Raw genomic sequence first — 15,833 nt, 5'->3', positions numbered from 1 at the left:
GTCTATCTAGATATATGTCTGTGGTTTCCCTAGTACGAGGCTATGTTGAGTATGTGCGTTATTGTTATTATTATTATGATTATCCAGTCGTTCTCGAGATATGGCAGTTGAAGTTTAAAAATTTTTCTCACTCTTGTTTTATTTTCAAAACTTATAATGTCATGTAACTTCAGAGATATTTATTTATGTTTATATGTTGGATTTTTTTGCTGATCTAAGAGGTTAGACTTTAGAAACCGTTTGGTACATACATAGGGCGCACTATAAGTTTCCGGAACTGGCCACTTACATAAACAATATTTAAAAAGTAATTACAACATTTGAAAATGGAACTCTTTGGCTGTAAAATACAGTTTGTTTCATCTGACTGTCACTTGTTTTTACATTGAGGTGTCATTTTAGAAATTGGTTGTCAACATCACCATGGATTTAACACGTGAAAATTTTCGTAGTATGATTTTCTACGACTTTAAGTGTAATGTAACAGCTCAGCGGAGCTTCGCTCGGCTCCAAACTGGTTTTGGCGATGAAGCACCATGCAAGATGACTAGACAGCTGGTTTGCAGAATTCAAACGCGGTCGTGTGAATCTCAGTGACGAATTTCGTGATGGTCGCCCGTCCACTGCTGTGAACCACAAAAACATCGTTGCTGTGCGCTGTATGATCACAACAGACAGGCATGTGACATACCATGAGATTTGGGCATCTTTAGGCATAGGCATGAGTCAAATACAATCAATACTACACAAACATTTGGGTGTGAAAAAGCTGTGCTCTCTGTGGATCCCACACAATTTGACCGAGGCTCAAAAAACGGATCGCGTCACTTGGTGCAATGCTATGGCATTTTTACCAGATTCAACGAAGGGGCGTCAAATTTGGTGTGGGACATAGTAATAGGTGACGAAACATGGATTTACAGTTACGATCCCAAAACAAATCAACAATCAAGGGTATGGTTCTTTCGAGATGAGCCGAAACCAAATTAACCAAATTAAGAACCAGTTACGCGGTCAACGATTTTCATCACCTAAAGATGCTGTCGAAGAGTATGAAAAATATATTCCGTTTTCAAAATTGGTTCATTCGTATGAAAAAGTGCATTAACGCTAACGGAAAATATTTTGAGAAATAATAAATTCATTTCTGACCATTTATAGTATTTTTTTCTTATTCATTCCGGAAACTTATAGTGTGCCCCAAGTATAACTCATTTTTTGATAGTTTTGTGAATTGGATCCTTTTTGCTTAACTACGTTCAATTATGCACATAATAAATGTCGAAAATTAAACAACATTTCTGGATCTAGATCGCGTATTGTGCTTTCGAACAAACTTAAGACACGTAAACAAGTGGCTGTTTTTGTACGCAATAACGCAGTGTTGCAAAAAAGTACGATTTGGAACTAACCATACAGCGAATCTTTATCTTTAATAAAGCACCGGTAATAATATTTATTGTCGTAAGAAAATAGGTGCTTGATTCGCGATAAAGTTTCGCTGATTCTGCTCGTCGCTGTACGCTTAGTTCAAAATCGTAGTATTCTGCAACACTATGTTATTGTATAAAGGCATCGAATTTTGGAAGACAGAACAGTAAATATCTGCCACCTCTGGGTCACTACTTCGAAAGTCCTACCTAGAACAATTTAGGAAATTTGATTTTCAAGTTAGTTTCATCGAAAAATGTAGTAGAACCTCCTTTTGTAAAAACCACATTGCTTAACCACTGGCCACCGAGCGCGTGATAACGATAAACTGTTTTTTATTCGAACTTCAGGCTCTTCATCTAGGTCTAGTGGGAAATCCGTTTGGTCCAGCCGGCACAGGAAAAACAGAGTCTGTTAAAGCTCTAGGAGGATTAGTAGGTCGCCTAGTTCTTATTTTCAATTGCGATGAGGTAAGTCAATGTTTTTCTTTCTCTTTTATGGCTAAAATTTTTGACGGGAGAGTTTGACAAGATAACGCAGACGACAGTCTGCAAGATTAGATTTTAGGGCTGTAAACTTTTTAAAAACCTTTATTTCAGTGACTACAATCTAGTGATTATTCGCGATCCCCATCAACTCATTACAGAGCACGGGTATTCTTTCTTGAGAGGGAAAATCTCCTTAAACAGAAATACAAATATGAACATGCTTCGTGTACAGCGTATTCATTTTAAATTCATTGAGGCTCGTGAAAAAAGCTGTGATGCTGTTGATGAAATATTTTGACCTACTGCCTGTCAAGGTCGTGGATTCGAATCCGGGCTTGCACTTCTGAAATGCAATTTAGGATGTGTGTGAAGGTTCCAATCCGTATTGAACTCGCGTAGGATATACTCCCAAACCTACTCATTTTGGAGGCCCAGCAGGAGTCTGTGTAGGCTAACTACTATTATTATTAAGACTCGTAGCACAAAAATACGACTAATGTCTACAAAATATTCCAGGCCATGGATGCAGAATGCATGGGACGTCTGTTAACCGGACTGGCTCTATGTGGCGCATGGGGCTGCTTTGACGAATTCAACCGTCTGACGGCCGATACATTAGCTGCAGTGTCACATCAGCTGGCCTCATTGCTCTCTGCCATGCAGCAACGCAGACCCGGTTCGGCTACTGCCTTGCTTAATGGGAAACAGGTATTATTTATTTCTCAAGACATTTTACTCTTGGAATAAATTGAGCTGAAGTTGATTTTATTTAAGCATCGAGTCTGAACTATTCTAAAATAGATACCAACTAGGATAAGTGAGAAACGAGTGTCTATGAATATGTAATCATGGACAGACGTCAAACGTACACTTAAATTTTAGAAAATGGAAATGGATCCATAAGAAACTGTTTTATTTTAGTAGCAGTACAGCTCCTTGTGAAAGAGTTCGTTCAGGGAACTACTGCCACCTCACATATTTCTGCCTCCGAGCAGTAATGCGAGCATTATTGCGTTCCGGTTTTGAAGGCTGCTGGTGAAATTACAGACACATGGAACTTGTCAACTTATGTCTCAGTGTGACGGGCCCAGCGGCAGTGCCCGTCAGGCCTTTGCGATTAAAAGCGCGTCACGTGGTATTTTTAAAAAAATGTCGAATCTAAATCGGTTCCGTGGACATGGCTTACTAAATCTGTATAAAAACCTACATACAGTGTGTTTTTTAACTGATGCGGTATGGGGAAATCCGAAACTATAAGAAATATAGGGAAACTGTGTTGGGAACCAGTAAGTCTATTTTTGGGAAAACAATTTTTAGTCAAGCGTGTGTTGTCCATAAAAATGAATAAAATTCTTTTTTTTTTCGTTCTGATCGACTCAGTTTGATATAAGGTTCAATTCCTTATATTGGAAGACAAAAGTCGGTACATCAGGTGTTGCTCAAATTGAATAAAAATATTTTTTCTTACAAAATGAATAACATTTATAAGCCTGTATAAAAAAGAAAATAATTTCAAATGTATAACAATCGCCAAATTCATAGGACTCAATTGATACAGCTTATTTCCAAAAACGTCAAAAATATTCTAAACTGCAATCATCCAATTAAAAGGGTGTACCATAAATAAATTTGTTTCCTAGATCACAGTATCGGAATGGTGCGGAGTAGCAGCAACAATGAACCCAATAGGTCGCGGGTATGGAGGTCGAAGATCCCTCCCTGCAGCATTGGAACGTGTGCTACGGCCGATAGCCATGACGCAACCCCGAGGGGACCAACTGGCTAAGCATTTGCTGGCAGCAAGGTGCATCGCTAGTGCTCCGGCCTTGGCTGAGGATCTGTGTACTGTATTTATTATGGCCAGGTAATTCTTGTTTGCTCACAAGGCTGATTGACGATTCAACGTACAAATGCAATAAATGAAGATATTTATGTAAACGAGCTACTTGTATTTATTGTTATTAATAATTAAAATAATACTTAAAATAATAAACTGCCTCTGTGGCCGAAAGGGTACCATGCCATGCAGGTTCGATTCCCGGGCCGGGAGAAATATTTGTATGGTCTACATTTATTTCTCTCGTGAGTTTGAGTGTAATTTGTGGTTGTCTATATGTGTGTCCATGGCACCCGCGACACAGGGTTTCCCTAGTGCGAGATTATATTGAGTGTGTGCGTTATTATTAAAAAAAAATAAAAAATTTGGTAATTTTCTTAATGGACATTATTATATATATTATAGGTAGTAACTTCAGTAGGCAAGCTTTTAAGGTCGCTGTGACATTTTAAATCGCTGCTTTGCAAAAATAGTGGGTCAAACCAAAAATAGTTCACTTTTAGTAATAATGCGTCACACAATCACGCCAATTGCCAGGTCTCAAACTAGGGAATTTCCTGTACTATGAGTATCAGAGTCACGGAATTCACTCTCAGAACATCCAGGCCAGAATCATTTTAGAAAAGTTCATTTTTCATGTTGATCCTACCGCAGAACGAACCTGGAACCTCATCATCCAGCGCCCACAGTATAAACCGTTGGGCCACCGAGGTCATCAATTTACCTTATTGTATAGCAGTATTTAAAATGTGTTAAATGTTATTATGAAAAAGACACCGAGTTTTCCATTGGTCAAAATAATGATATCACAATTTTGGACCGAATACAATTCGCCAGCTTTGTGTGCTGCATATGCCTCAGTAAATATTTTTATCCTGCATCTTCAGGAAGAAAAATTTGATTATTTCACTACTCTAGAAAACTATAATTAACAGTAATTCATTGGTCCCCTTCCAATTTATATTTGTGAGATATTTCGTTTGTTTCGGGATATTTGTGGGCTCTTTAAGGTTTCAAAAATAATATATCAAGTCATCATATAGAGTACTCAGTAAGCTGACGAGAATTTTTGTATTTAAACTAATGTAAACTATTTAAGCACTCTACTAAGCGGACAGCGGCATTACGATTGGGGCCTCCGCGCTCTGAAAGCGACTGTAGGCAGCTGTGGCATAGCGCTCAGCGATAGCGAACAACCGTCTGAGGCAAAGAAAGCATTGCGACGTGCATTACGACTAAACAGCGTTTCTAAACTCACACGTCATGACGCTGAAAGGTAATAATGTATCGCTATAACGCGTTTGGTTGTCTATGTTCCACCAAGTCGTACGAACTAAGACCAGAATAAAAACATTTCGCGCCTTACAACTACGTACAATAAGTATTTTAGTATCATTAACATCTTTGCGCATACGGAACATACATTTACGCGGCGAATTATTGGAGTACTTTCTCCATCTTAAGCTGTTATCTAATTCCTTTATTTTGTTTTGTCTCGATCATTGAAATTATAATTGTTTCCTTTAAAATTTAACGTTTTTTTACAATATTTATTATTATTATTTTAACATTTTTGTTTTTGATAAGACACACAGGAAATATACTAATTATTTGTACTGATATCTGTATTAAATTAAATTATTAAATAATAAACTCTCTATTTTACGTCTTGTCATTTTTGCTTCTGTGATATCCTGTAATTGGCATTATGTATTTGCTTACTCAATATATATTGTTAAGTTTGAATTATACGCTGTTAGATGGTCTATAATAAATTAATTAATTAAATTCTTGTTGGAGAAGGTTCATTAAAACTTTTCAAATATATGTGAAGTTTTTAAAGGGCTTTTGTCTAATTAAATATTACAATCGTATTGCAGATTTGAAAATATTCTGTCAATAGTGTTCGCCGACGTTACCGACGACGAATCTGAAGCGTGTCCTATTCAACCAGCTCTTGAAGCATCCATTGCTTCGCTTAGTCTTATTAAAAACGATCTACAGGTAAACATTACTTATTTCAGTCGCCAAGCAGTAATGCTCCCAAGAAGTAATGTGAGCATTACTGCATTTCATTTTTGCAGGGTAAAGGTGCTGGTGAAATTACAGGCATATGGGACTTTCAACTTGTCTCAGGGTGACGGGCGCAGTGACAGTGCCTCTCAGATCTTAATGATTGGCACTGCAACTGTTATGGACAGGCGTGTCGCTTACCACCAGGCGCACAACTTGTTCGTCTCGTCACTTGGTATCATAAATTGATAAAAACAAATACGTATTAAAACTAAAGTGTCATTCGTTGTATTTTCAATCTCTATCTATTAATATAGTCTATTTTCATTAATTGTTTTTTCCTAGCTTGTATATTATATCGTTACAGATCCAAAAATGCGTTGAACTGTACGAACAACTGCAGCAAAGGATGGGTGTCGTCATTGTTGGTCCTCCAGGATCAGGCAAAACTACAATTAGAAAAATACTAAAGACTGTAAGTTACTTTCAAACTAGGACTCATACCTTTTCCAGTAAACTGAGATAATGAGTTTCTGTACCACTTTGTTAGCTTTCGAACTTCTTCTGTTTTCTCTTATCGTTCAAAAGTCAACTTAGAGCTATCTAAGGTCGAGATTTATAAAATTAATTTTGACTTGGAGTAAGCAAAACTTGCGAGCTAAACAACTTTTTCGCATTTACGGAACTAACTTTGCCTATGTTTAAACAAGAAATTACGAACTAAACTCAAAGTTTAATTTAATTTCTTGTTTAAATTTGGGCAAAGATCGTTTCGTAAAAACAAAAAACATGCTTAGCTCTTCATTTTGGCTTAGTCGAAGATAAAGTTCGTTTTATAATTCTCAGTCTAACTGGGTTTCGTATCAATATCTTTATTACTCCATAGGCTCTCATACAACAAGGCAAAAGTATCATAGAGTACACAATATGTCCTAAAGCGATGAGTCGCAACTGGCTTTTAGGTCATATAGACCACGATACGCGCCAGTGGACCGATGGTGTCATCTCGTCTACTGCGCTTGAGATATCGAACCAACCCTCTGGTAAGGAAAGTTGCAGTCACATTTAATGATCAAAGTAGTCTATCTATTCTCATCTACTAGATACATATCTTTTGTAATACTCATATTATTTGAACAATATTTTAAAAGAACGAAAACTTTACGTGCTTCTTCTTATCGTATTGATGACATACACAATATTACTGTGGCCCAGAAGTAATTGCCGCTGCCCGTGTCACTAGTAGTAGCCGCCATGCTGAACATCGGCACATGTATTAGGTGCTATCACAACCATAAGCATATGTTAGTTTTGGAAATTCTTCTTGAGTTACCCAGCCGGACTGCTACGCAGAGATCCTAGGTTCGATTCCCGGGCCGGGAGAAATATTTGTATGGCCTACATTTATTTCTCTCGTGAGTTTGGGTGTGATTTGTGGTTGTCTATATGTGTGTCCATGGCACCCGCGACACAGGGTTTCCCTAGTGCGGGGCTATGTTGAGTGTGTGCATTATTATTATTATTATTAAAAAAATATTTCCGTCAGTGAGTTTAACGTACTCGTCAATGTGAACAACTTTTGTTCTGAATCAACTAATATGGAAGAAATCAGCTTTTCCATATGAAATGTGAAATGTAGATGTAATTTAAGGACGCGTTCAAATTAGTCGCGCGAATGTCGCGCGGCTGCAACGCTGCTGCAGCGCGGCTAACAGCGGCTAATTTGAACGCGCCCTATTACATTAAATTGGATGTTATGTGCCTATCCCCCCTCATCTAAACTAACGTCATCGTAATTTTTAGCGAAATTGAGTTATTAACATCAAGAATCAGCGAAACGAGATATATGTACAACCTCCTGTAAGCGGTTTTTTTTATATTATTTAGTTTGTTTTATTGACATTTTTCAAATAAAAAAAAACTTGAGGTAAATTATCTTGACCAAAATGCAAATGCGTTACTTATGATAACGAGAGCAGTATGCTCGAAAAATGTGTGAAAATGTTTATATACCCATTTTGAAATCTTCATAAGAATTGTTAATGCTTTTAAAATATAGCCCTCGTTGAAAAAAATGAGCGACTAATTTAACAATCTGTATACATACCAGGTTCAATGAAGGCGAATCTGTTTTATCAAATAGTTAGTTTCAACTAACCATTTGATAAAACAGATTCGACATTTAATTGACTCTTTCACTGTTTATTTTTGACGACTTTCATGTCCTAGCGGTTAGCACTGTGAACACTAGAAGAGAAGGTCCAATTCCCGGTAGGACCGATTTGGAAAACGAACTTTTTTAAAGTGATTCTGGTTTAGATGTTCTGGGTAGTGCCCGGGACTTTATTTCGTTGCTCATTTCAGGTACTCATAGTACAGGGAGTTCCTAGTCTCGGACCATAATAAGACTCAAGTTTCGGACAGTAATTGGTGTGGTTGTTTGGCGTATAAGATCTATTAGAAAGTGTATAACCTAATGGATAATAATAATAATTTCAGACGTTTGGTCATGGGTGGTATGCGACGGTGATATAGACCCAGAATGGATTGAAGCTCTGAACTCTGTTTTGGACGACAACCGTCTGCTAACGCTACCATCAGGATGGAGGATACAGTTCGACTCAAATGTCAATTTTATATTTGAAACTCACAGCTTGGAACACGCTTCGCCGGCTACTATTTCAAGGATGGGCATCATTTTACTGAGGTATGTATCTTGAATAAGATGATTAAGAACAATTACAAGATTTTTGTAACAAACGAAAAGTATGTGAAGTACGGAAAAACGGAAGGTGTGTGCTGCCTTGATTTCGTAGCAGTGCCGGAATGGATTTTTCATAGTATAGTAAGATAAATAGTGCAACTCCCGCCTGTTCGGCGCGTCAATGCCTTTCATTCGCTCGGAGCGTAGGGTTGTCCCATTATTATTGTAGTTGTATCTACAGGTTGTAGACATAATTTATTTGTTGTATTGAAATAACCTTTGTAAACTACAGTACTTACGTATTTAAATAGGTATTTTTGTATCGGCATCGCGGATTGATATCTCGATTACGGGAGAATGTTTATGAAACAGAAATGAAATGTTGAACAATTCCGAATTTGAGGCACTCTTTTAAAAACAACTATAAATAACACACAAACACGTCTACAATTTGATGTCATTTTTTAAACACCGAGCGAATACTTATGCGATGTGTGCGTCCGTACAAAGCGCGCGGCGGGCGCGCTCACGTACAAGCCGCGATGATATTATATATGTGTGAAATTTCTCTACTAGTCTTATTAAATTACGCCATTGTGGATGTCTGTCAAGGGTTCTTATCCCAAGAATTTTTGATTTAGTAATTTTTTGTCGTCAACAATATGTTACTATTTTACAGTGATGACACTAGCTGTACCTCGGAACTTTTAGACAACTGGATGCAAAAGGCAGAATTTGAAACGGATACAGCGAAACTGGCACTACCGTTGCTGCAGAAAACAATTGATAAATGTTTATGTTGGCTCACCAAACATCGGTCGGATGTTGCTTTGAAAATTTACAATATCTCTGTGGTTTGTAACTGATATTACTTGGTAAAGAAAAAAAAATACATTAGTCTTTAATGTCTAGATTTATGCAAGATGAATTAAAAGAAACCCTGTAGGCATTACATTTTTTTACCATTAAACGATTAACACTAATTACAGGTTTCTTAACACGGTATGATTTCTTTTTATTTTCCTGATATTTCGGACCGACTGCACGCTCCATGGTTACGTCTTGATTGTCCAGCAGCTGATGACAGCTTTAAGAATAGACATGTATGTCTATACTCTTTCGCTGTGGAAGACTTCATCTGAATTACTTTTGGTGTTAACATTATCACTCACTTTTTTCCAACTGACCACACTAACTATATTCGTACGTGAATCTGAAATCGAAACATTTTTGTTTTTATTATTATACTATTGTTATAAGCACTAAGCATTGAGCCTGTGTAACCACGAAACTCTTAAAATCTATATAACTTTTACCATATTTCGCACTTCCAAGTACTTATAAGATAACAGACAAAATAGGCGGCGAAACAATAAAATGACAACTTAACAAAAAACCATTTTAGGTGCAGCAAATATTAATTCAGTTTGAATACGTAGCTCACAACGTTGGAGTTAGTGTGATCCACGGAGTGAATATGATACATACTACGCCAGAGGAACTTGTCTATCTCTCATTGCAACGAAGTGTAATCGGTTTGCTGAAAGAAAGCGCTGTTGTTAGCTTTCAAGACGAGGTAGGCAAAGAATCCTCGTCTTACTGTTATCCCTAATAAAGGGCTTATATGTGTAGCATTATTTTAATTTTAAGACTTGTAGCATATGAATGCAATAAATATATTGAGTATTGAGAATTGATGGTTCTAGTACGTGCAAGTGACATGCAAATACCTTTAAATTAATTTATTAACCAAAAAAGTCTTGGTATTTAATGATTTGGCCTATCGCCTCTCAAGCAGAGGGCGTGAGTTCGAATCCGGGCTTGCACCTCGTCACTTTTCCGAAATTTATGTGCGAAATTTAATTTGAAATTTACAATGAGCTTTTCGGTGAAATAAAACATCGTGAGGAAACCTGGCACTCGTCTGCAAAGCAATTTAATTATGTGTGTGAAGTTCTCAATCCGCGTTGGGCCCAAGCCCTCCCATTGTGAGAGGAAACCTGTGCCCAATAGAGGAACCATATATATGCTAATTATTATTATTTATTACATTATCATGCTAATAAAGTCGCTTTTGGCTTCATATGTACTACGCATGGGAGACTGAACATTTGTTTGAATTTAGATTTTTAAATGTAATACTTTTTATTTTAATATTATTTACATTATACATGGCTTAACTATTTCCTAGATGTCAGACATACTGGGACCACCCTTGGTGTCACCAATAACACCGGGAGAGTGGGTGACAGAGTCGTTGTTTGTGTCTTCACGCCTAGCGGCATGCGAGCCTGTAATACGAGCGTGTGTGGCTTCGGATACGGCTCACTTGCTTGTCATTGGTCCTGATGCTTGCGCAAAGAAGTAAGTTAAACTTTTCTGTCCAGGCTACCTTTTTAGTACTACGCTAATTAAGCTTACTTTAAAAGTTGCACAAAAAAGAGATTAACGTTTAAGATATACAATAGAATATGGCCGACATTTGCCTGAAAAAGATATTTTCTCAAACATGCTCGGAAATGTTTGCATTACTTTCAAAAAACGAACACGGAAAGTTTGTTATTTATGGACCATGCGACTTCTTCCCGGCCAAGGCCTGCAAAGTAAGTATGAAAATCCATTACTGTCCTCTTCTCTCAACTTTTAAATCTACCTACTAATAATGAACTATGTAAACAGACTAAAGAAAAACTCTTACGTCCAACAGTCCAGTGTTCATAACTGCGAGAATTATAAATACCTACCTATACCGCAACATTTAAAGTAAAATGTTTTGGTATTCTTTTGTTTTTTCGTCTTTTTTGTATTTTGTCGCGAAAATGAGTGCTAGTGAGAAGGGCGATAACGAAAATACAGTCAAACACATCAGGAGTTCAGCAGACTACTGTTAATGTGCTATTAGACTACTATAAATTCTTTAAGCAATTGTTTTGTATAAATTTTAATGTTAATTAATATTTTTTTTTACTTTTTCTATTATAAATCTTCCTCTCTTTAGTCTTTTATTATTTCCTCGCATTGTTTGAGAAAAAATTTATACATTGGTCGGCGGAAACGGGTATTGCTTGACTCGTATTAATACAAGGCCACGCTGGCGCTCGTCCTTGTAACTCATACGCGTCCAACAATCCCTTACTTCCCGGCATCGGCAGTAATGTAGTAATAATTACTATACCCTTGTCTTTCAGCCTAGAAACAGAATATGTCTTAAGAGAGTCCAGTTCGACGGTTATAACAATAGACTGTACCCCTATCTTGGAACCAGAGGACATAATTTCAGAACTGAAAAGGGTAAGTTCACTGGGTACAAATGGTCTCAAAATTGAAAATACACACGGGAAAAGCTTTGTTAGATAAGTATTTTGCATTGTAACAATTCAGATCGTTGTTGCTTAGAATAACGCAGTGCGATCTGGAGGACGCAGTTCTCGGTCCGGTAGTACACGCATCACTATATTGGCGCGTGCCCTGCATCGTGCTCGAGTCGATTGTTGGGGTTCCAGTCCCGTGCATTCCTTCCTTTTGCAGGTATGTTTATGAAATGTAACTAACTCACATTGTGATAGTAATATGAAGTTTTGAATATCACAATGTTTTACTACCATGATCTGAAATTACAAAACATAGGCAGATGGAGCATACGCAACAAACGATGTGAAGCCGCTTTTCATTTATTGTGTGCGTGACAACTAGGAGGGACGCTGTAAGGACATGCGCATTTGTGTGCGTGTAAGATTGCCAGATAGAGCGAAAAAACTCCCGCATTTTTTCTGATGCTTTCTATATGTAATACTAATGTTACAAACTGGAATAGTTATTTTGCAATATGGTACTTAAGTGGTATTAGCATATCAAACAAATTATTTGCAATATAAGTTAGTTAGGTGTAGTTAGTAGACGTTTTGACGTTCTACGACCACACGGAAAATCGGATTTAAGGCGTTAAAAACACGAATTCAATTTTTTTTTTCAATTTAGTATGAAAACAGGAGATACCGTTCAGTGAACTATAGGGGCCGAAACACGATTGACTAAACTTCACACGATGAAAAAAAATCACAAAATTTCGCAATATTTTCATTTTTTACTAAGTTTATCGAAAAATCAGTTTAATTCCATTGTTATTAGAAGCATTATACTGAAATTTTCTCACCCATTATATATACGAAAGGGGACTGTGAGCTTATTTTTACAGTAAAATAATGTTTTATTTCTAAAAGGCAATTATTTAATTATCGAGCTATAAATTTCCCCGCGTCTACTTCACACACTTCAAAACCTACGCAACCACGATACCATTTCGCCTTAAGTGTTTCTTATGATTCTTGGCAGTATTTTTTCTGATAACGGACATAGATGCACAAACGAAAAGTGAACGAAAAAGAAAAACCCATTACTTTAATTTACGATCAAGTAGACATCGTCAATGTCTTTAACAACATTTTTCTTACAATTTGTAGTTAATACAAGAGAGTGGGTTCTGGATGCGCGGTAGCGACGAGGAACGTAGTATGCAATGGTGCAACGTGGTTAAAATAAGGGTCATTGCCACGGCTAGCTCATTGTCCACGCTTTCGCCGCGATTGGCAGCAACTCTAGGCGTCGTATCCTTACAGTAAGTCTAGTACCATATTACGTCGAATAGCATGAATTCGTAGCGAATTGTTTATACTTCAGAAAACTTGGAGTGATGCTCTGCTTTTGAAGTATAAAATGATAGAATTTGTATCTACTGCATAATCAACTTTTTTTTTTTAAAAAAAAACTTAAAATTATATCAATGTTACTTTTTATTTTATTTTATGTAATAAGACCCCAGGGGGCCAACCATAACCTTTCCAAAAACAATCTTATTTCAATGTAAGCTTAAAGTAGGCTTATTATAATATTACTCATATTCGTACCTTGATAAACCTGTCAACCAAGAATGTATTATTGCTAAAGTGATTGAAAGAATGAATGATTTCCCAATATTGTCTATTTCTTACTAAAAATAAGAAAGAAATAACGCTATATGAATTATACAATGCCATCTCTTTCTTTTTTGACGTTCCGAATCGTCTTACCGTAGTATAATGTTTAAGTACTTAATGTTATTTACATTCAGAGAATTTTGACTATTAAAAAAAGGAAAGTTTGTAATAATTAAATCTATTAAAATTACGTTGTTTTCAATTATTTTTCCGCATTTTCATGAAGAAAAATAAATAAAACAAGCTGAGTCTTGATTGTCACGTTGTGAATTCGGAGTTATAGTCTAGTGTCAACTGTTAGTGTCGCCAAGGAGCTTATAGATGTCGCTGTTATAATTTTACGAAATAAACATCGCGTATCTTTATTTAACGATCAATTATTTCCTATGTACTATTATATAAAAAAATAAACAAAATATTGAAGAGATATATGTAAATAAATAAGTTAAACTTTTAGTTATTACCAATCAATATGAAGACAACTGAAAATAATATTGTTTCCATTACACCCGTGTAACTATTTTAAGACTGCTAAATTTGACATAAGAACAATATTAGTTTAATGTTAAAGTCGCGTCATAGTACGAACTGAGTGAATGAATAGTCACAAAGCTGCCAATAAAACATCATAGTTTTAACATTATAATAAGCTTACTTTAAGCGCGTCATAGTACGAAAAGTCAATGTAAGGTTAAAGTAATATTGTTTTAAGAGGTTGTGGTATGCCTCCAGTGGATAGATAATATTGCTGTACAATAACTTACTAATGTGCACTGATGACTTCGTGCATCTTCAGATAATTTTGTAAACACCTGGCATGCATGTTTCTTAAGTTTTCATTTACACTTTAAGATACTAAACTGTACTATTCAGATAGGTAATCTAATCTGAAAACATCACAAATTTTTTTTTATACAATATCAAGTGACGGTATGAACGAGTCATGCGCCTGATGGTAAACTACACGCCTGTTCATAACAGTTACAGTGCCACTGACAGCTTTAAATCGCAAGGATCTTAGGGGCACTGCCACTGCGCCCGTCACCCCTTTTTTTTTTGTCACCCTGTGACATAAGTTGACAAGTCCCATGTGCCTGTAATTTCATCAGCACCCTTACCTTTCAAAACCGGAACGCAGCAATGCTAACATTAACATTACTACTTGGCGGCAGAAATAAGTAAGGTGGCATTACTTTCCTGGACGAACTCTTTCATAACGAGCTCTGCTGCTTCTAAAATACATTCATATTATAATTATTGATACATTTTAGAGAGCCTGACGATGACGAACTAATGGAATTATCACGGTACTACTTAAGACTAAACGTCGATAAGGCTTTACCCGACAACGATGTATCCAACTTTGCAAGTACTATTTTAGCAATGTTCAAGGAGGTGAATTCATAAATTTGTACATAGTTATATATTTTAATAAAACATCCGTCGAAATCATTAATGCAAATGAAATGCATTCTAGGTAACAGAAACATTTTATTCACGTCCACATTACCAATGGAACTCCACACATTTAAGAAAATGGTGTGAAAATATGAAATGGTATACACCTTCTGACACCACGGAACTAACTACGGTAATTAGTCTTAAATTTTATAATAGTTAGATTATTATTTATATTACAAATAAATAAAATATATATATATATATATATATATATTATATATTATTTTATTTATTTGGTCAGTCAACAATTGTTACACCAATAAAAGATCAGAAAACCTATAAACAAAAAAAACTTAAAACTAAGTGCACTATTATAGACCGACACTACATGCACAATAAATTATTACAGAGTAAAAACAAACTTACAAAAAGAAAAGTGTAAACGTTAATTTAACTATATAAATCACAAAAACAAATGGTGTTAATATCTTAAGACTAAGCGAAAGCATAAAAAAGAGGTTAGGTGACGGAGTTTTAGGAAGGTGACGACATTTCGCACTGGGTTCTTACTGCAGAGAAGTAGTGTAAATCAATCGTTGCGTTGTGATCATTGTACAACTGGCAAAGCCTAGCAATGGGAGAATTCGCGCCTAAAACAGTCCTGCGAAAAGGTTTGCAAAGAGGCTTTATGGGAAATCTAGGTAGTCTGCGGGGAATATTAAATGATATAAGGTTTAGAACTGAACTGCATGTAATTTGATTATTTAATAATTTATATAAAAACATCATATATAAAATGTCCCGTCGCTTCTCCAACGACAGCATTTGGAACTTTGTGAGTCATAATTTTTCTTGATTCTTGATTTTTCAAGAAAGGAGATGAAACCCTCATGAAGAACTACAGACCTATCGCGCTCTTGAGCCACGTTTGTAAGCTGCTTTCGAGAGTCTTCACAAATCGTCTCGCCGGAAGATTTGATGTTTTC

At 36.2% G+C, this 15,833-nt stretch overlaps 1 protein-coding gene across 1 annotated transcript in view; it reads left to right on the top strand.

Moving 5' to 3' along the window:
• Positions 1 to 15,833, top strand: part of LOC113235353 (cytoplasmic dynein 2 heavy chain 1) — a 98,593-nt gene that overhangs the window by 41,665 nt on the left and 41,095 nt on the right. The window contains exons 28-43 of the mRNA XM_026471031.1: positions 1,782 to 1,901; positions 2,436 to 2,627; positions 3,560 to 3,783; positions 4,856 to 5,032; positions 5,637 to 5,760; positions 6,137 to 6,244; positions 6,656 to 6,812; positions 8,269 to 8,476; positions 9,153 to 9,327; positions 9,879 to 10,049; positions 10,665 to 10,837; positions 11,662 to 11,764; positions 11,870 to 12,001; positions 12,934 to 13,088; positions 14,718 to 14,841; positions 14,924 to 15,037. Coding sequence (XP_026326816.1) covers positions 1,782 to 1,901; positions 2,436 to 2,627; positions 3,560 to 3,783; positions 4,856 to 5,032; positions 5,637 to 5,760; positions 6,137 to 6,244; positions 6,656 to 6,812; positions 8,269 to 8,476; positions 9,153 to 9,327; positions 9,879 to 10,049; positions 10,665 to 10,837; positions 11,662 to 11,764; positions 11,870 to 12,001; positions 12,934 to 13,088; positions 14,718 to 14,841; positions 14,924 to 15,037 — 2,457 coding nt within the window. The remainder of the gene's footprint in view (positions 1 to 1,781; positions 1,902 to 2,435; positions 2,628 to 3,559; positions 3,784 to 4,855; positions 5,033 to 5,636; positions 5,761 to 6,136; positions 6,245 to 6,655; positions 6,813 to 8,268; positions 8,477 to 9,152; positions 9,328 to 9,878; positions 10,050 to 10,664; positions 10,838 to 11,661; positions 11,765 to 11,869; positions 12,002 to 12,933; positions 13,089 to 14,717; positions 14,842 to 14,923; positions 15,038 to 15,833) is intronic.

This window comes from Hyposmocoma kahamanoa, unplaced genomic scaffold (genome assembly GCF_003589595.1).
Source record: "Hyposmocoma kahamanoa isolate Upper Pololo Valley unplaced genomic scaffold, ASM358959v1 87, whole genome shotgun sequence".
Lineage (NCBI taxonomy): Eukaryota > Metazoa > Arthropoda > Insecta > Lepidoptera > Cosmopterigidae > Hyposmocoma > Hyposmocoma kahamanoa.
Note: the sequence above shows the minus strand (reverse complement) of the source record. Positions and strands in the feature narration are given on the sequence as shown.